Genomic DNA, 17,427 nt, shown 5'->3' with positions numbered 1-17,427 from the left:
CTTGGCCCGCGGATGTCTCCTAGTGGATGAATGAAGACATTGTAAATGGTTCGTCCAACGGCGTAGGTGACCAGTGATGTTATGAGTATAGCAATATCTGCAGTGTTCAAACATTTTGATCTCTCCGATGCAAGTTGGTCTTAAGCGTCTATGAAGGCGCCATTTATGTCCTCGAACTTGGGCGGAATAGAAGCGAAACCAGGGAAACACAGGACGTCAATAAGAATATGGTAGGGTTATGCGGAATAAATACTGGGCAGGCTTCGTAGAGAATGAGGGAGAATTGAGCCATTCTCAATTTACGAACCAAGCCAGACTAATGTTTTTTTCAATAAAAAAGAATCAGCTTCATGACTGCAATTCATACCTTTACTTTGACATTGAATTTACGGCCCTGGACCCTTGACTGGCTCCGCCTTGGACCGATCCGAAAGACGATCTCCGCACTCGACGGAGGGGCGATCACCACCACGAACCCCTGCTATTTCAACAGCCTGCAGAATGCCCAACGACGTCACAGGAATAACGTATTGAAAGGCCCACGAAGGCAAAATTAAATTGATGTGTTTCATGAGATCTCAATCAAAGCACAGAGATATAGATCTAGGACACGACAGCCCCAATGGCAAACACCAACACCAATCCGAGACCGCGCCGCATGCGCATCTGCCTCTCAGTAGACTTCGACGCTCTCTCCGGCTACCTGGGGACGGGCCACACGCCCGAGAACACCCTCTCCGACTACTCAGCCGGCCTGCTGAGCGCCAACGTCGGCGTGCCCCGGCTCCTGGCGCTGTTCGCCAAGCACGGCATCTCGGACAAGGTGACGTGGTTCATCCCGGGCCACAGCATCGAGACCTTCCCCGGGCGGGCGGCCGAGATCGCCGCCAGCGGCGCCGAGATAGGACTGCACGGGTACAGCCACGAGGGCGCGTACGCCATGACCCCGGAGCAGGAGGCAGACGTGCTGGACCGGTGCACCGAGCTGGCGACGGAGCTGCTGCGCGGCAGGGGCAGGGGCAGGGGCGGCGGGGATGGCGGGGATGGCGGCGAGCAGCAGCAGCAGAGACCGCTGGGGTACCGGGCGCCGCTCTATCAGATCCGCGAGTCCACCGTCGACCTGCTCCAGCGGCGCGGATTCCTCTACGACAGCAGCATGAACGCGCACGACTCGCTGCCGTACTTCCTGCCGCACCCTTTCCCGCAGGAGACGCCCCGCGTGCCGGACTATAGCAAGCCGGCGGCGACGTGGATGCGCCCGACGCCGCTGCCCGCACAGCCGCTGCCCGGGACGGCCGAGGCCCAGCGGGCGATGGTGGAGGTCCCTGCGTCGTGGTACACGGAGGACATGACCCCCATGGGGTTTTACCCCTACACAGCCTCAACTCATGGCTACGTCGCGACTGACGTCGTGGAGAAGATGTGGTGGGACCGGTTCGAGTGGTTGTGGGAGAACGAGTCGTTTGTGGATGGGGGGCCTGGGGAAGGGTATGGGTCAATGTATCCTCTGATATGGCACCCCGAGAGTTCGGGGAGAGCTCACATCGTGGGCATGGTGGATAGATTTCTTGGGAGATTAGTACAGATGGCCGACTCCAGCCAAGGGGAGATCACCTTTGAGACCATGGCAAGAACCGCGCAAAGTTGGAAGACAAGGAAGGGGTAGCTCGTATAGGTACATTTTCATGAATCATAGAATATTTACAATGACCAGGAAGCTGTTCCTCGACACCTGAGGCTGCGTGTTGATGATTAAATCAATATTCGCTCTCTTATATTAGATAGGTACTTTTTTGCTGTACTGTATTGTGGGTGAAACATCTTTGTTCCACACCAGGCATTCGATTTCCCAGTTATTTCTCAACGACCACTCCTTCCGCGGGCTGTAGACGCCCCTTGTTCAAGTCTGCCTCGCTCACTTTCACAAACGCCGGACGGAATGCAGCCTTGTACCCGACGTAAAGCACTACAAACAGGATGACACTGATATACGCCGTGAAAAAGTCGACTGTGTTCCAAGGCATGAACGCCGTGAAACCCTGCGTTATCACAATCAGAATGTTGAAGAACAGGCCGTACCATGCCAGGTATGGCTGCAGCGGCGCCCGGTACGGCAGCAGGTGGCGGGGTACGTTTTGGGCCTTCATAGCGCGCTGGAACTGGATGTGGGAGATGTTGATGCTCGCCCAGGTGATCAGCCCTGCCACGGCGGTGATGTTGAGGAACCAGTTGAAGGCGTCAGTCCCGGACGGGGAGAGGTTGAGGAAGGCCAGGAGGCCAAATGCGGACGTGAAGGCGACGGCGTAGTAGGGAACACCATGCTTATTGGTCTTGGTCAGGAAGTGAGGGGCGTGGCCCTCATTTGCAAGACCCACGACAATACGGCTGCCAGAATAGACAACCGAGTTCGCGGCGGACAGGACGGCGGTCAACAGGACGGCATTGATGATGTCGGGGAGGACGCGGACCGAGGCGAGATTGGCTGCGATAACCAGGGGGGAGCCGGCGGCGCTGGTGCTGCCGTTGGTGAGCTCCGGGTTATCGTACGGAACGAGGATCCCAAGGAAGAAGATGGTAGACACAAACAGGAACAGAATGCCCCAGAAAGTGTTCCGGATTGCAATCGGGACCGTCTTGTGCGGGTTGCGGGCCTCTCCTGCACCAACGCCAACGAGCTCTGCACCCTGGTACGAGAAAGCCGCCGTGACGAGGACGCTCCAGAATGACACGAACTTGCCGGTGTTAGGAGCCATGTCTTCGCTGTACGAGGCGAACGCGCCGGGTCTCTTCCAGTAGGTGAAGCCTAGATATCCTTGGGGGCTTGCGCCTGCATTGATGCAGATCTGCTCGGTTTCGTCAGCAAATCTCGCTCGCTGTATGGCGAAAGCGCAAGTAACAACGAATGACACCCGCCAGCCCTTGGAATAGCCCTATAGCCTGTCGAGCAGAGATTGATACGTACCGCGAAAATCAAGAAACCGAGGATAGTGATGACCTTGATCGAGACGAACCAGTACTCCATCTCGCCGTACCACTTGACGGGAATGAAGTTGATTGCGGTAAACATGACCCAGAAGATGGCTATCCAGATGCCAATGTTGATGCTGCTGTTCCAGTACTGAATGATCATGCCAGCGGCGGTCAACTCGAGAGCCCACGTAATGGCCCCTTGAAGTATGTCAGTCAGCCGCACACCCTCATCTGGTCCAAGATACCGCTCCGATCATGAGTGGCACGGAATAGGAGGACTCACAGCTGAACCAGTAGAGCCAACCCATGGCAAAGCCCAGAGCCGGGTCGACAAAGCGCGCGCTGTACGATGTGAATGAGCCAGCAGTCGGGATATACGTCGCCATCTCACCCAGGCTGGTCATGACCGAGTACAGGATGGTCCCAACGACGATATAAGAGATCAGACAGCCCACGGGACCCGCTGTCGCCAGAGATGCGCCGCTTCCGATGAACAAGCCGGTTCCCACGGCACCTCCGATGGCGATGAATTGCAGGTGACGACCTGACATCTCCCGCTTGAGCTCATGAGTAGAGGCCTCGGTGATGGACTGCTTCTCCATGTCGGGGCTGGCATCGCCCCGGCCCGAGGCGACTATGGCGTCGGTTTTGGACATGCTGGGCTCGTTGCTCGTGTCTGGTGTGCGGACGGGAATCGTGGGAGGGGTGCGGAAACAGTGCCCTGCTGGAAGAGTGGGAATCCGGCGCCCAAATAAACGTGACCAGGTGAGTCACGAGGATGACGTTGATACTGGGCCTTTTCTGTCCTGTGGGATCCGGTGGAGAACCAATTCCGACAATGTGTGGCCCGGGTGAGTTCGAGCCAAAGCTACCGCCAGAAGGTGTCTTTAGGGGGAGCGGCGTCGACCAGAGGTGGTGAAGGGCAACACGGCAACACTTGGACGACAGGACGAGGGAGCAGCAACAACGAGGCACAACCGATGGCCAAGGATGGACCAGGCAGTGTGGTGGCAGCTATATATAAGGGCAGGAGCGAGTGGCAGGCAATAACAGAGCTTTTTCCCAGGCGCTCTGCGGGTGGTGGCTGCGCGTGCAAGTGGACTTTGTGGATACGGAGCGTGAAGCTGGGGCTCGTTAGACTGGCACTTGGGCCAGGCCGAGCAGGTCCGAGGGCGAATGGGGGGTTTAGCAAAGGTAATAATCTAGATGATCTATCGAGATATTTGCAAAATGTTGTACGCATAGAAACTGGGCTGCCAAGTGGGGTCTTATAATTTTTGTAACTGGTTATAAGTGCCCAGGTGGTTGTCTATGCTTTATTAGCACCTGCTGTCGTGGTGTGATTCTGAACAGCATCACCACCAACCCTGGAAGGGCATTTCATGCCCACGGTCACGACAGAAATTTCCCACCCCATGACGGAGCCGCCGAACGGGCTGGTCCCGGGGGTTTTCGCGGCTCAAGACAACATCACAACCGGCGGGTTGCGACGGGGAGAGAGCTGCTGCATTGCCTCGTTGCCTCGCTGCCTCGCGGGGTGTCAGAGGCTGGGACCCACACCATGCTGCCAAGATCTGCAGGTATAACAAGACTCGGACGGGCCAGAAGGGGCATCGATGTACTCGAAAAGTGGCGCATGGCCAGACTGGGCATGAGAAATCTCCCGGGAATAGCAGGAGCGCATGGCAGCTTCGCGGGCGAGGTGAAGAGATTTTCGCCGGGGGGCAACAGACGAGTTTTCGCAGGGCCCTTTCCGTTGCGAGCAACCCCGATCGCTTGGGGTCAAAATGAGACGTTGCTTCCTCGGGTGGAACCACTTTGGTAACAGCAACCAGAGGAATTGGCCGTCGCGACTTTAAGCTTGTGGGCGGCGGGAGGGGTTTGGGTCTTCTGGCCTCGCACGCACGCAGTCGGTCACTGCGATCTGGACTGAAAGTCACAGAGTTGTGAGAGGCTAGCCATCTCACAGTCATACTACCAGTAATAATGGCTCTCAATCGCCCATCTCGCAGGGCTGGCTGGCAGGGAAACACCGCCTGCATTGGGCCGAGCCGGAGCCGAAGCGCCCCCCCGACGGTAGCGCGCGGCCACAAGACGTTTCGACAGGGGCAGAACTTGAAGGGACCAACCTGCCAACCAAGCTCGCATCACCCGACGAACTGGAGCAGCGAAAACTGGAAACTAGGCATTGCACATTTGCCGTGCCCTGCCTCAGCGAGAACAGACAGTAAAGCTCGCGGCTTCGTCACCATGGCTCTTTACAGGCTCCCTCCACCGTGCTATTTATTCCAGACTGTCACAAAGACACCAACCCTTTGGAAGTACTCTGTAACCATCAATTAGCCGTCACCCAACGCAATGAATTGGCTTACATAAGCCGGTACCATCGGACCGGGATTATGGCATCATGGGCGCCGTTCTGCCGGTTGCGACGGTCACGGGGGACCCAATCTGCCGGGATCGCTCCCCCATGCCCTCCTCCTCCGTAATGATACGCTGTGCGCCGTGACTTCTGAATATCTTTACTCAACATTCCGTCCTCCAGAGCCTCGCCCTTGCCCCATCCGAGTCCAAGCCCGAGTCCAAGTCGAGGCATCAGGCTGTCAGAGCTGCCGACTCGCGGCCCACCATCTCCGAGGACCATATTAGCAGATATGGCTCCTGATAGGGGTCATGATCGCTCCGGCTACGACCGTCTTGGCACTACCGACGACCATGTGCAAGTAGACGCCCTCCAATATGACCAAGACGACTCGCCTTCCACCCCAACCCTCAGCGTGGCCAAGCCAGGGCTCGACGTTGAAGGCCGCAGCTTCACCCTGCGCGCCATCGCCGCCGGCCTCTTGGTCGGGCTCGTCATCTGCTTCTCCAACATGTACTTTGGCCTCCAGACCGGTTGGGTCAGCATGATGACAATGCCGGCCTCGCTCATGGGCTTTGGTATCTTCAAGACCCTGTCCCGCCACCTGTCCTTCCCCTTTTCACCCGTCGAGAACGTCCTGGTCCAGACCGTCGCCGGTTCAATGGCCATCATGCCGCTTGGCTGTGGCTTCGTCGGCGTGCTGCCCGCCATGCAGTACCTCCTGAAGCCCGAGGAGCAGGGCCCCGTCAACCTCGGCACTTGGAAGCTTGTCGTCTGGTCACTGGGCCTGTGCTACTTTGGTGTGGTCTTTGCTGTCCCCCTGAGGCGCCAGGTCATCATCCGGGAGAAGCTCAAGTTCCCCAGCGGCTTCAGCACTGCTGTCTTGATCAGTGTGCTGCATGGCAAGACGGGGCTTGTGAGGGATGACTCGTCCCCGGAGCACAACCAACAGGAGAACCTTGTTTCTGAGGGCTTTGGTGGGCGTCTCGAGCAGGATGGGCCGGGACAAGTCGCAGACGAGGAGGAAGGTGCCGAGCTCCGGAGGCAGCAGTGGAAGGCTAACGTTAGGTTACTACTCACTTGTTTCTTCATATCGGGGCTATACACATTTGCAACTTACTTCTTCCCAATCCTGAGAGATCTGCCCATCTTTGGCACAGCGGCAGCTTCGACATGGCTGTGGACACTGAATCCCAGCCTAGCTTATGTTGGGCAGGGTATCATCATGGGACCAGCAACTACAATCCACATGGTAAGTAAGCCTTGGCTTCAGGAGTGTCAATTTGATCCGTCGGCTGATAAAATCCAACAGCTCCTCGGCGCAATACTCGGATGGGGCGTGCTCTCACCGCTGGCTAAACATCAAGGTTGGGCCCCTGGCAAGATCAGCGACTGGGAGAACGGGAGCAAAGGCTGGATCGTGTGGACCTCGCTTGCAATCATGCTCGCCGATGCCGTTGTCAGCCTCGGCTATCTTGCCTCACGGCCCCTTCTCCAGCACCTCTCCAAAGCTGGCGCCAAGTTCCACGAGCGGTGGCAGAACGGGGACACCAGCTTGAACCAGCTGCTTCCACCCCGTCACCAGGGATACACCACGCTCAGGGCACACGAGGACGACATTCCGCCACACGGCCCCTCCTCTGACCACCAGCAGCCAGAGCGCGAGGAGGAGGAGGAGCAGGAGCAGCAGCAGCAGCCGTCCATCTCGCACCTCCTTGCTGAGGCCGACCAGGACGATGCCCCAGCCTCCCAGCTGATCTCGAACCGCACCGTGGCTATCGGCCTTGTGCTGTCTATCGCCTTCTGCGTGCTCTGCATTCACATTGTCTTTGGGGACCTCGTTCCGCTGTACGCGACCGTCTCGGCGGTGCTGATGGCGCTGGTCCTGAGTATTATGGGCGTTCGCGCCCTAGGCGAGACGGACCTGAACCCCGTGTCGGGCATTTCAAAGCTGGCGCAGCTTTTCTTCGCCCTCATCGTGCCGCAGTCCCACCCCACCTCAGTGCTCATCAACCTCGTCGCCGGAGCCGTCTCCGAGGCCGGCGCCCTGCAGGCCGGAGACCTGATGCAGGACCTCAAGACGGGTCACCTGCTGGGTGCGGCGCCCAAGGCCCAGTTCTGGGGCCAGGTTGTCGGCGCCACCGTCGGCGCCGTCGTGAGCGCCTTCATATACAGGCTCTACACCGCCGTGTATACCATCCCGGGCTCGTTGTTCCAGGTCCCGACCGCTTATGTGTGGATCTTCACCGCGAGGCTGGTCACTGGCCAAGGCCTGCCTTATATGGCCAGGGAGTGGGCCATAGCATTCGCGGTGCTATTTACCGCGACCACCATGGTGAGGATCTATGCCACAAACAAGAGATGGCAGCACCTTGTCCCTGGCGGTATCGCAGTGGCTGTGGGCATGTACAACGGTAAGTCCCAGCTCGTTTTGTTCTGTTGTTCCAGGACGGCCTCCGCAAATGTAACGCGTCAGTATGCTTTGGTGGGAACGACGTGACTAACAGATTCTAGTGCCTAGCTTCACACTGGCGAGGACTGTCGGCGGCCTGGTGGCCTGGTGGTGGAGGCGAAAGGGCACTAGGGAAGACACACCTCTGATTGTGCTCGCATCAGGTTTCATCCTCGGGGAGGGGTTCTTGAGCATCGTTAATCTAATCATGGAAAGTGCAGGTGTGCCACATCTGTGAGATCTGAGGAGAGGAGGCATTGCGAAGATTATTCTAGACTTTTTCAGGCATAAGCAGACATTTCAGGAGATGGAATGTAGCCAAAACAAAACGTAAACCTGCTCAGTCTCTCCATTGCGGGCATACTTCGAGCGTTACTTAGACATAGCTCACAAGTCCTAGGGCCAGCTTTGTCTCCCTTGGGGAACACAACATCGCACTGGAAGATACCAGGACAAGACTCCTTGCATTTTGTTGAATTTAATTTCGTGCTAACGTTCGGGACACATAATTTCTACCCATTCAGAATTTGAAGTCAAAGTCTATGTTCTCCATGTTCCCCTCATGGCCAGGTTACTCATCCACTAAGTAAGGGTCCAAGCCTGAGATTTCTCAGCGTTTGGTAGCCCGTCCCACTCTACCTTGATCAACAGCCCGCGCGCATGGTCCTCGGGCGCCGAGTAAGACAACGTTCCCTCGATCTGCTCTCCCTCCTTGAAGGGCTTCCGCTCGTGCCCGTCCCTGTCCTCGACCAGCATCAGGACCTGCTTCCAGTGGGTCTCCTTGCGGTGCGGGCCGGTGGTGAAGGCGTTGCTGCCGTCCTTTCTGGCCGCCTCCCAGTCGTCGGCCGGGGTCTCGATGAGCTCGGGCTCCCCCTTCCGCGTGGTGGCGAAGTAGTTGTCGAACCAGATGAGGAAGCCATCCACGCTGTCCACGTCCCTGGTGAGCTTGCTGCGCCAGCCGGCCTTGAAGGTTAGGTCCTCCACCTTGACATGGTAAAGGTCAAGGGCGTAGGTGCTCGCGGTGCCGCAGAGGGCCTCGGCCGGCATGGTCTGCACCCTGACCTCCTTGAGCATGCCCTCCTGCATGGCCTTCATGTCGAAGCCGTAGACATCGCGCCAGAAAGCGACGTTTTCGGTGACGTAGTCCGGGTCCGACACGGGCGCGTGGAAGATGGTCGTGTGTGAGGGGATCAACAGCCCGTCCGGTTTGAGGTACCTGTCGCGGGCGAAGAGCACGGAGGGCAGCATCGCCTCGTAGAGGAGCGCGTAGCCCATCCACTCCGAGACAATGATGTCGACCTTGTCGACGGGGAGCACGATGTCCTCGACCCGCCCGCGCAGGCACGTGATGGTGTCTGACAGGCCGTTGTTGAAGATGTTCTCCCGAGCCTTGTCGAGGATGGCCGACTTGTCGATGGCGTAGACGTGTGCGGCGCCCGCCTTGGCGCTGAACATGGACAGGATGCCCGTCCCGCACCCGATGTCCAGAACGGTCTTGCCCTTGAACAGGTGCTTGTTGTTGTAGATAAAGTCGCGGTACCCCTCTGTGCGGACAGTGTCCTTCAGCATGGTCTCGTGGATATCTGTTGCGTAATTAGACATTGAATGCCGGCACCAAGCCTATGGGAGCAGACAGGCAGCCTACCGTTGTGCGCATATGACTCCCAGTAGTATGCAGACTCGTCCTTCTTTTCCTTCTTGGAGCTGGCCGACGACCGAGACGAGGAGGAGGAGTCGTCAGCATGCCATCGCTTATCAAGGGTTTGTTCCACTGCAAGTCGGTAGTTGGCAAACTGCTTGTTGAGCTCGTCCAGCTGGGCCTGCAGGGCGGCGTTCTTGCTGGCAGCATCACCGGCTGGCTCCGTCGTTGACGCGTCCTCGACGGCCTTGCCCTTGCCATCTGCAGCACTGGAGGAAGGCGGTAGGTCATCCAGGCACATGATGAGCGCATCGTCAGGCAATACGGGCATCAGGAACTTGTCATCCTGGATGTCTGCCTCGGTGATCTGGCCTGGCAGAGATTTGCCTTCTTTCGCGGTGCTTCGAACTGGGAAGTCGCATTAGCCGGGGATCGGGAGGTATTTCGAGAGCAATGGACGAACTGAAGTTGACAAGCTTGATGCTGCCGTAAAAGTCGAGGCCTAGGCCGTCGCGCACCGCCACGAAGTCGAAGTTGAAGTTGCTCTTGCAGTGCTCCAGCATAGACTTCGCATCGGGGAAGACCTTGTCGTCCAGGAGGGAAACGATTTCCAGGCTCTCCTCGTCGCCGCCCTCGTCGACATCATCCCAGCCCTCGGAGCCTTCTGACCCGCTGATTATGTCGTCGGCCTCCTTTGACATAATTGCAGTTGCCACTAAGTAGGCTCCTGGGCGAGAACGGAAAACTGCTGTCCAGGCGTTCTTCAGAACGGTCTTGATGCACTACTTGCTGTCGTTAGCGCTATTTGACATGCCCTTCTGATATCAGGCCGTGAGAGACTGCAATTTCACAGGGGCACAGTTGCAATCGAAAATCATGATACTCACATTCCTGGCGACAAAAAAGCAAGCAGGTGATCTCAGTACGTCAAAGGCGAGTTTTGCAGGTGTATGTATGAACTTGCAACGAGTGTTGTACGTACAGCGGGCAGGGAGGGAAAAATTCAAGTGCTGCAAGCCTGCAACCCCAAAAATTCTGCATGCGGGAAACTTTTACGGGTCACGCCGAACCACAGAGCTTCCTTACAAACAACAATTCTATGGACTGGCAGATCCCCCCTTTCCGGCTATCATTTGTCTCCTTTGGCAGTTCCATATTGAGGGGGCGTGATGATTTCATGTTGTTTTGTCAATTCCATTTTGTTGGTTTGGTTCCCACATGCTTTATACACCCAGTCCCACAGATCGCCATGCCACATACACAATCAAGCCCATCCCAGACTGTGCAACGCCTTCCTCAATGCCATCGATTCATCGGAGCCGCGAGACTTGACCTTGTACGGATACACAATGATACCCACTTGTCAATGCAGTCGCTTGGCTCCCCATCACCTGAGAGCTTGACCTGCTGCCAAGAGAAGGATAGTGGATTCAAGGCTCAAGAGTTCAATCCACATCTTTGCCATCTTTCTCCGACGTTTCGTCTTCCTCTGCACCATCTTCATCCGCCTCTCCGTCTCCTTCCTCATCCTCCTCGCCGTCGTCTTCGTCGTCCGAGATGGTCTCGCCCAAGGCTTTGAGCTTCTCCTTGTACTTGTTTACCTTCTCTTCCGCATCGGCAAAGAGCATCAACATATCATCCAGCTCGCCCTGCGTGGACTCTTTCTCCGTTTCCTTCTGTTGGACGAGGGCCTCGGCCTAGAGATGGCATCAGCAAGAGCACAAGCATCATTCAAAAATGCAACTGGATGGCATACCTCTTTCGTCTTTGTTTCCAGGTCCTTGACCTTCTTCTCCAACTCAGCTGCTTTCTTTGCAGCGCGTTCTGAGGCCTCCTTTGCTGCCGAAGCTTCCTGCGTCTTGCTCTTGTTGGCCTGTTTCGTGTTAGTATGGGCAGTAAGGGTCAGTGTCATTTGCGAAGCCGCAGCACGTTACCTTCATAAGATCCACCTCGAGCCTGCTGATGGTGGCCTTCAGATCGGCCTTCTCTGCCTCTGCCCGCCTCGACGACCGATCTGCTTCTGACTGTCTGCGCCTGTGGCCCTCTTGTGCCTGCTTGCGAGCTTCTTCGACCTCGCGCGTCCGTTGCTCATCCTTCAGTGCCAATTGTTTCTGGTGTTCTTCATCCTTCAGTTTGAGCTGCTTCTCGTACTCTTCCACCTTTGCTTTGAGATCGGCCTCGACCTTCTTCTGAAGTTTCTCTACCTCAGCTGCCGCCTCCTGTTGCGAGGCCTCCGCCCTCTTCTGAAGTCTTTCGATCTCGGAGGCGCCTTCTTTCCGCGCCGTCTCCACGTGCCTCTGCAGCTCGGCCTCTTTCGCGCTGAACTGCTCGTGCAGCTGCCGGATCTCAGTCTCGTGGTTCCTCTGCAGGCCCTCGTTGACAGATTTCATCCGTGTAAGCTCCACTGAATTGGTTTCCTTGAGACGTCTCGTGTCGGCGCGCTCCTGCCCGAGTTGTTGCTCAAGGTGGGCGAGACTCGCCTGGCAGCTTTGCAGGGCCTTCTCCTTCTCGTCCAGCTGAGCACGGAGCGAGTCGACAAGTTCTCGCGATATTCCTTTCTGCACACCATTGGTCACGACTGAGATCTCCATCCCGGGGTCCCTGTCGATGGCCCGCAGTATTCTGCTGTAGTTATCTTTGAAGAAATCGACAAAAGTCTCGTCGAAGTACACCTCAGGAAGTTTGCCGGTCGAGGGATCAAGCTTTTGCGGGATCATCTCGAAGTCCCGCACGTGTGGGTGAGCCCGCAGTTTGCTCATTTTATCGATATACCTGTCGCGGCCCATGTTGGACATCAACAGAGGCTGCAAAGTGCCTCGTGGTATCGGTGAGTCTTTGGTGGAGAACTCATAGGCTACGCCGAGCATCATCGCGCAGAGACCCTGAACCAGTGTCTCACTGGAGCTGTTCTTAACAACGGTCTGTATGAGTCGTTGGACGTTGCTGCCTTCCTCTAGCAGCTCGTTAACGCCATCTAGATCTTCGAACAGCCAACACAGAAGGAGCATCAGGTATCCTATAGTGATGCGCTCGTCATCATTTCGCGAAAGACTGCTGATCAGGTGCGCAGTGATGATCTGGATGCTTGTCACTACCTCCTCCCCTTCGGCCTCGTCTCCCTCAGTAACCTGTCTTGCAAGCTCCTTGGTCGTTGCATTTTCGAAAACGAGATGCAACATTATGCATGATGCGAACCAGTGTCTATAAGGGTCAACTGTAGATTCTTCGGTCGGCGAGCGAAGCAATGTTGTCAAAACATTCGCTGCCTCGATTGTTCCCGACTTGTGCCCTTCGATGGCACGCCGAAGGAAATGCTCGCGAATCCCGGGGTGGTTGAAGAAATAGGCCTTCAAGGTTTCGCAAGCCGCCATTCGTATGTCAAAGGCCTGCAAACTGTGAACGCATAGGGTGAGGTCCAGAAGCCCGTCAATGACATAGATTTTGGGGACACCGTTGGCCTGAGCACCATTTCCCTCCTGCGAACTCTCAAGCGGCGAGGGTACTTGGAGCTGAGCGAAATTCTCCTGGAGCGTTGGGTTGGCCCTGATGATATCGGCGCATGTCACAAGTGCCTACCGTCATGGGTTTTAGGTCTACATGAGTATACATACAGGGCAGGGCGGCACGTACCTCGGCCTTGATAGGGTTCTCAGCAGAGTGGCTGAAGGCAAGTTGCAGGGCGTGGTACAAAAGATGATACTGCCAGAAAGCGCTTTGGTTTTGCATGGTGCCAACGGCACCACGAACCAGAAACAGGCGGATGACTGCAAGCAATGCATATACATTCCGGTTACGCTGTGCCTGCGCCCAAGGTGCCACTTCCTCCCCGTCCTCTGGGGGCTTGTATGCGCTCTGGAGCAGTTGTGCCAGTTCCGGGACGCATCCTGTCTCGCGGAATTGGGTTTGGTTGGAGGCATTCAACCGTAACAAATTGGCCAGCAATATCAGGCAGTCCTCCACGATCTGGCCTCCCTCGGTGAGGGACCCATCCGAGGCGATAATTGCGAATATCCTCTTGAAAGCATCTTCGAAAGCGACCAACTTCTGTATGTCCACATTCGAGGGAGTGAGGTAAATGAGCAAGGTGACTGCTTCGTTTCGGACAGCTTCTCGTCGATCGTCGAGTATGGCCACGAGCCTCGAGATGCCTAGTGGGGCGGTGAACACGCATTCCTCGGTGCGTTCCGTTCGAGCGGACAGGATCGCTATGAGCAGTTGAAGGGAGTACAGTCGCGCGTAGAAGTCGGGAGTTTCCAAAAAGTCAAGCAGGAGCGTGATGTTTTCCTGTCTCTGGGTGAACTCGTCGGCCAACCACAAGGCGATTTCTTCGGAAGCTTCAGGGCTGCCCTCGTTGGGGTTGAAGAGCATGAGCAGCGTCTCCAGCACCACCTTGACGGTGTCCACGTCTTGGCCGTCGTTGCTCAGACATCCTATCAGACTCCGCAGAGCCCCGGAGGCTACAGAGGCTGGGTAGTCCTTTGCGAAGCTGCGCAGCCCTTGGATGGCGGCGCGCCGGTCTTCAAGCAGGGTGGCCGAGCTCAGACGGCCGCTGAGGACGGAGATCGTTTCGCCCACCGACTGCTTGGCCGGAGCAGTCGCTATGGCAGAGAACATGGTTTTGGAGATTTCCCGGTGATGATCAGTGCCATGTGGCTACGAGGAAGAGCGCGTGGGTCGTCGAGAGTGAAGCATGGTCGGGCGACTCTGGAATCGCGAGTCTGGCTGTTGGAGCTCAGGGCTGCTGATCGGTGCACCCAACCATGTAGACAGGTGGATGCTTGATTGACAGCTGTGCTTCTCGGTCCCGCGAAACTTGACAGGGGCGAGGTACCTGCTGTGTACGAGGTCAGACAATAAGTGGGCAACGCTAATACCCAGGTACTTAGGCGCTAGGTAATCTCACGAAAATTGTTAGTCAAGTAGGGCGATCTGGGGAAGCTTTGAAAGCCTGCAGGGTCCCTCCGATGTCGTCCTGTGTGCCGAACTAAATTCAGTTCTCGGCTGGGCCACAGCATTGACTCAGACCTCAACACCAAACGACACAGTCAATTGGCGGTCTCGCAAGTCAATTGATCTCGCCCCTCCAGTGCCTTGGAGAGCCATACGTCGATTCTTCTCAGAGGCGTTCTCTGAGTCGGTCGAAACCATGGCGCCCCGAAGCATTCTGCTGTCGCAATGGCGGGCAGCTTCCTCCAGGCTCCAACCAGCCGCGGCCGCCTCTCTGCCTGCCTTTGCCGCTCGCTACAGCTCTTCCCGCTCCTCGACCTCAGCCATCGCCTACAAGGCATTGCGCCGTCGTCAAGCTCCTTTGCCCACCAATGAGGCACCCCCTGCGTGGTCGGCTCAGGCCGCAGTGTCCAACATCCTCTACGAGACCCCCTCGCCATCCATGGCCCCTCCGAAGCGTCACATCCTGAACTGTCTCGTCCAGAACGAGCCCGGTGTGCTCTCCCGTGTGTCCGGGATTCTGGCTGCCCGCGGCTTCAACATCGACTCCCTGGTCGTCTGCAGTACCGAAGTTGCCGACTTGTCCCGCATGACCATCGTCTTGACCGGCCAGGACGGCGTCGTCGAGCAGGCCCGCCGCCAGCTGGAGGACCTGGTTCCCGTCTGGGCCGTGCTCGACTACACCAGTGCCGCTCTCGTGCAGAGAGAGCTGCTCCTCGCCAAGATCAACATCCTGGGTCCCGAGTACTTCCAGGAGCTGTGGGCTCACCACCGCGAGATTACCGCCGAGATTGAGGGCGAGGGCGCCTCTGCTTCTCAGGAGGGATCTCCTGACCATGCTCCTTCGCTCGGCGAGACATCCGAGGACTTCCACCCCAGCCGACTCGCGCCCAGTGAGGCCTTGCGATTGAAGCACGAGCATCTGAAGAGCATCACCTACTTTGCGCACCAGTTTGGAGGCAAGGTACTGGACATCAGCAACAGCAGCTGCATTGTCGAGATGTGAGTCAGCCCCTACGGACATCTTACAGGCACACCGAATACTGATATCTATTTTCCAGCTCTGCGAAGCCAAACCGAATCGACTCGTTCCTGAAGCTGATCGGCCCATTCGGCATTCTCGAGTCTGCTCGGACTGGATTGATGGCTATGCCACGGTCACCTCTCTATGGACCCAAGGATGAGAACAGCATCAAGGAGGCTGATGACGTTGTTGACGCCAGCCAGCTGCCCCCTGGATAAGTGTGCATGTAAACTATACCATAATACAAAAGCAATTCAAACTGGGACCAGTCAGGGATGGAAGTTTTGTTTGACGGTTCACATGGGTCCCTGTCATAGGCGAGATTTGATGCAACAACTTTTGATTCACTTTTAGACGCCAATGCCAGGTCGGAAGCCCCAAGGAAGCGAGAAACACACTGTTCATACATCGTTCAAATGATGCGGCCCTTGTTGATCACGAAGGCCTCAAGTGCAGCTATGCAGTGTTAGTTTTCGACAGTGAAATGATTCAGAGTTGAAAGTCTGTACTCACCGACAGCGGCCCATAATCGATTTTGAGCCTCTGGGAACACCAACGATCGATCGCTGTAGAACACTTCGTCGTGGACCTCTTCAGCGTGTCGCGGCAGGCAGTGCATGAATTTCCAGCCCTCCTTTGCACCTCCTCTCTTTGCCAGGTCATTGGTGATCTGGAAGCCAGCAAAGGCCTTCAACCGCTTCTGAGCCTCCTGCTCCTGTCCCATGGATACCCAGGTGTCGGTGACCAGGATGTCGGCATTCTTGGCCGCTTCCTCAGGAACCGTAGTCTCCAACAGCTTTCCTGGGCTCGAGACCCCTTGAGCAGCTGAGAGGATGTGCTTCTTCATGGGCTCAGGGATCCCGTAGCCAGCAGGCGAGGCCACGGAGACGTCGACGCCCAGCTTGACGCAGGCGGACGCGAGGTCGAACAGGACGTTGTTCGAGTCACCAATCCAGGCGACCTTCAGGCCCTCGAGGCCCAGGCTTGCTGGACCGGAGGCTGAGGAGGGGAATGCCTCGTGGATGGTGAGGAAGTCAGCAATGGCCTGCAGTGGGTGGAAGTCATCGGATAGGGCGTTGATAACGGGGACGCTCGAGTCCTGGGCCAGGCCAGTGATATCTGAATGTGGCCCTACACGGGCGACCATGGCCGAGACCATGGAGGAGATGACAACCGAGGTGTCGTAGAGCGACTCATTGACCTAGCAAGGAGTCAGCCAACACGCTCGTTGTTCCCATGACACCTCCGCCCCAGGTGCTACGAGGAATTGAGCCTACGCCAAGCTGGATGTCGTCCTTGCCCAGAAACATGGGGTGGCCGCCCATGAGAGCAACAGCGCCCTCGGTTGAGACGCGGGTCCGGGTACTCCTCTTGCTGAACATCATGGCGACCGTCTTGCCTGTGAGGGCGCCACCGAGCACGCTGAGCTTGTCGGTTTTGGCAACCTCTGTCTTGTGATCTTTGGCATTGCGGATGAGCTTGGTGAACTCGGCTGGTGTCAGGTCATTGATGGACATCAAATGACGGGGTTTGGCCGAGCTTGAGTATGCCCTGCGCAGCGGCAGACGGGCCACTGCTGTCCTGGCTGTGCGGAACATGTCGATGGGCGCAGCGCAGGATCTCGGTCTGGAAATCCAATAAGCTTCTGGTTTTGGTCGGGCGAACTGATCTTCAGTTGGCTAGAGAATGTTGAGGTTTGGCTTCTACACACATTGATTGCAGAATTGAAGATTTGAGCGGGGTGCTATTTGACTGATCCCTTGGAGCTCACGATGAGTCTTGTAGCTGAGAGTGAGTCGAAATTATTACGATGGCGGTTGGTCACGATAATTCGCACGGCGCGGATTGGTTGGGGGGCAGATAATACGCCCAGTACAACAAAAGACCGTGTGTGTGCTGCATTGGCCGGGAGGGGAGCACACAGTACGGGAGCGACGTCACGCGTGGCAGAGTCACACTCTGCGATAGTGCTGCAACGCTGCTTCTACGTACTATTCCGCCTGACTACGGCTGATGCACAGAAGGCCTAGGTA

At 56.8% G+C, this 17,427-nt stretch overlaps 7 protein-coding genes across 7 annotated transcripts; 3 read left to right on the top strand and 4 right to left on the bottom strand.

The window, feature by feature from the left end:
• Positions 1-622: 622 nt before the first annotated feature.
• KVR01_009849 (uncharacterized protein) lies at positions 623-1,666 on the top strand (the record flags this gene model as incomplete). Its single annotated transcript, XM_044793264.1, has 1 exon — positions 623-1,666. One exon carries the CDS (start codon positions 623-625, stop codon positions 1,664-1,666), a length of 1,044 nt encoding a protein of 347 aa, XP_044641097.1.
• On the bottom strand, positions 1,645-4,324 carry KVR01_009962 (uncharacterized protein). The gene is made up of 3 exons (XM_044791327.1): positions 3,254-4,324; positions 2,963-3,168; positions 1,645-2,843 (listed from the first exon to the last, which is right to left on the bottom strand). The coding sequence occupies exons 1-3, from the start codon at positions 3,624-3,626 to the stop codon at positions 1,854-1,856; spliced, it is 1,569 nt and encodes a 522-aa protein (XP_044641210.1). The 5' UTR covers positions 3,627-4,324; the 3' UTR covers positions 1,645-1,853.
• A 19-nt stretch (positions 4,325-4,343) lies between these two features.
• On the top strand, positions 4,344-8,267 carry KVR01_009918 (uncharacterized protein). The gene is made up of 3 exons (XM_044790926.1): positions 4,344-6,584; positions 6,645-7,746; positions 7,847-8,267. Exons 1-3 carry the CDS (start codon positions 5,625-5,627, stop codon positions 8,020-8,022), a joined length of 2,238 nt encoding a protein of 745 aa, XP_044641166.1. The 5' UTR covers positions 4,344-5,624; the 3' UTR covers positions 8,023-8,267.
• KVR01_009641 (uncharacterized protein) lies at positions 8,245-10,424 on the bottom strand. Its single transcript, XM_044791670.1, has 4 exons — positions 10,311-10,424; positions 9,887-10,205; positions 9,430-9,831; positions 8,245-9,367 (listed from the first exon to the last, which is right to left on the bottom strand). The coding sequence occupies exons 2-4, from the start codon at positions 10,122-10,124 to the stop codon at positions 8,367-8,369; spliced, it is 1,641 nt and encodes a 546-aa protein (XP_044640889.1). The 5' UTR covers positions 10,125-10,205; positions 10,311-10,424; the 3' UTR covers positions 8,245-8,366.
• A 95-nt stretch (positions 10,425-10,519) lies between these two features.
• KVR01_010124 (uncharacterized protein) lies at positions 10,520-14,275 on the bottom strand. Its single transcript, XM_044786418.1, has 4 exons — positions 13,054-14,275; positions 11,358-12,995; positions 11,180-11,296; positions 10,520-11,120 (listed from the first exon to the last, which is right to left on the bottom strand). Exons 1-4 carry the CDS (start codon positions 14,035-14,037, stop codon positions 10,869-10,871), a joined length of 2,991 nt encoding a protein of 996 aa, XP_044641372.1. The 5' UTR covers positions 14,038-14,275; the 3' UTR covers positions 10,520-10,868.
• A 294-nt stretch (positions 14,276-14,569) lies between these two features.
• Positions 14,570-15,612, top strand: KVR01_009914 (acetolactate synthase regulatory subunit; the record flags this gene model as incomplete). Its single annotated transcript, XM_044792472.1, has 2 exons — positions 14,570-15,372; positions 15,432-15,612. The coding sequence occupies 2 exons, from the start codon at positions 14,570-14,572 to the stop codon at positions 15,610-15,612; spliced, it is 984 nt and encodes a 327-aa protein (XP_044641162.1).
• Positions 15,613-15,806: 194 nt separating this feature from the next.
• KVR01_009745 (ornithine carbamoyltransferase) lies at positions 15,807-16,992 on the bottom strand (the record flags this gene model as incomplete). Its single annotated transcript, XM_044792544.1, has 3 exons — positions 15,807-15,850; positions 15,908-16,595; positions 16,672-16,992. The coding sequence occupies 3 exons, from the start codon at positions 16,990-16,992 to the stop codon at positions 15,807-15,809; spliced, it is 1,053 nt and encodes a 350-aa protein (XP_044640993.1).
• Positions 16,993-17,427: the final 435 nt, after the last annotated feature.

The sequence above is a fragment of the Diaporthe batatas genome, assembly GCF_019321695.1.
Source record: "Diaporthe batatas strain CRI 302-4 chromosome Unknown Contig00012, whole genome shotgun sequence".
NCBI lineage: Eukaryota > Fungi > Ascomycota > Sordariomycetes > Diaporthales > Diaporthaceae > Diaporthe > Diaporthe batatas.
The sequence above is the reverse complement of the archived record's forward strand: the minus strand, read 5'-3'. Positions and strand labels throughout refer to the sequence as shown.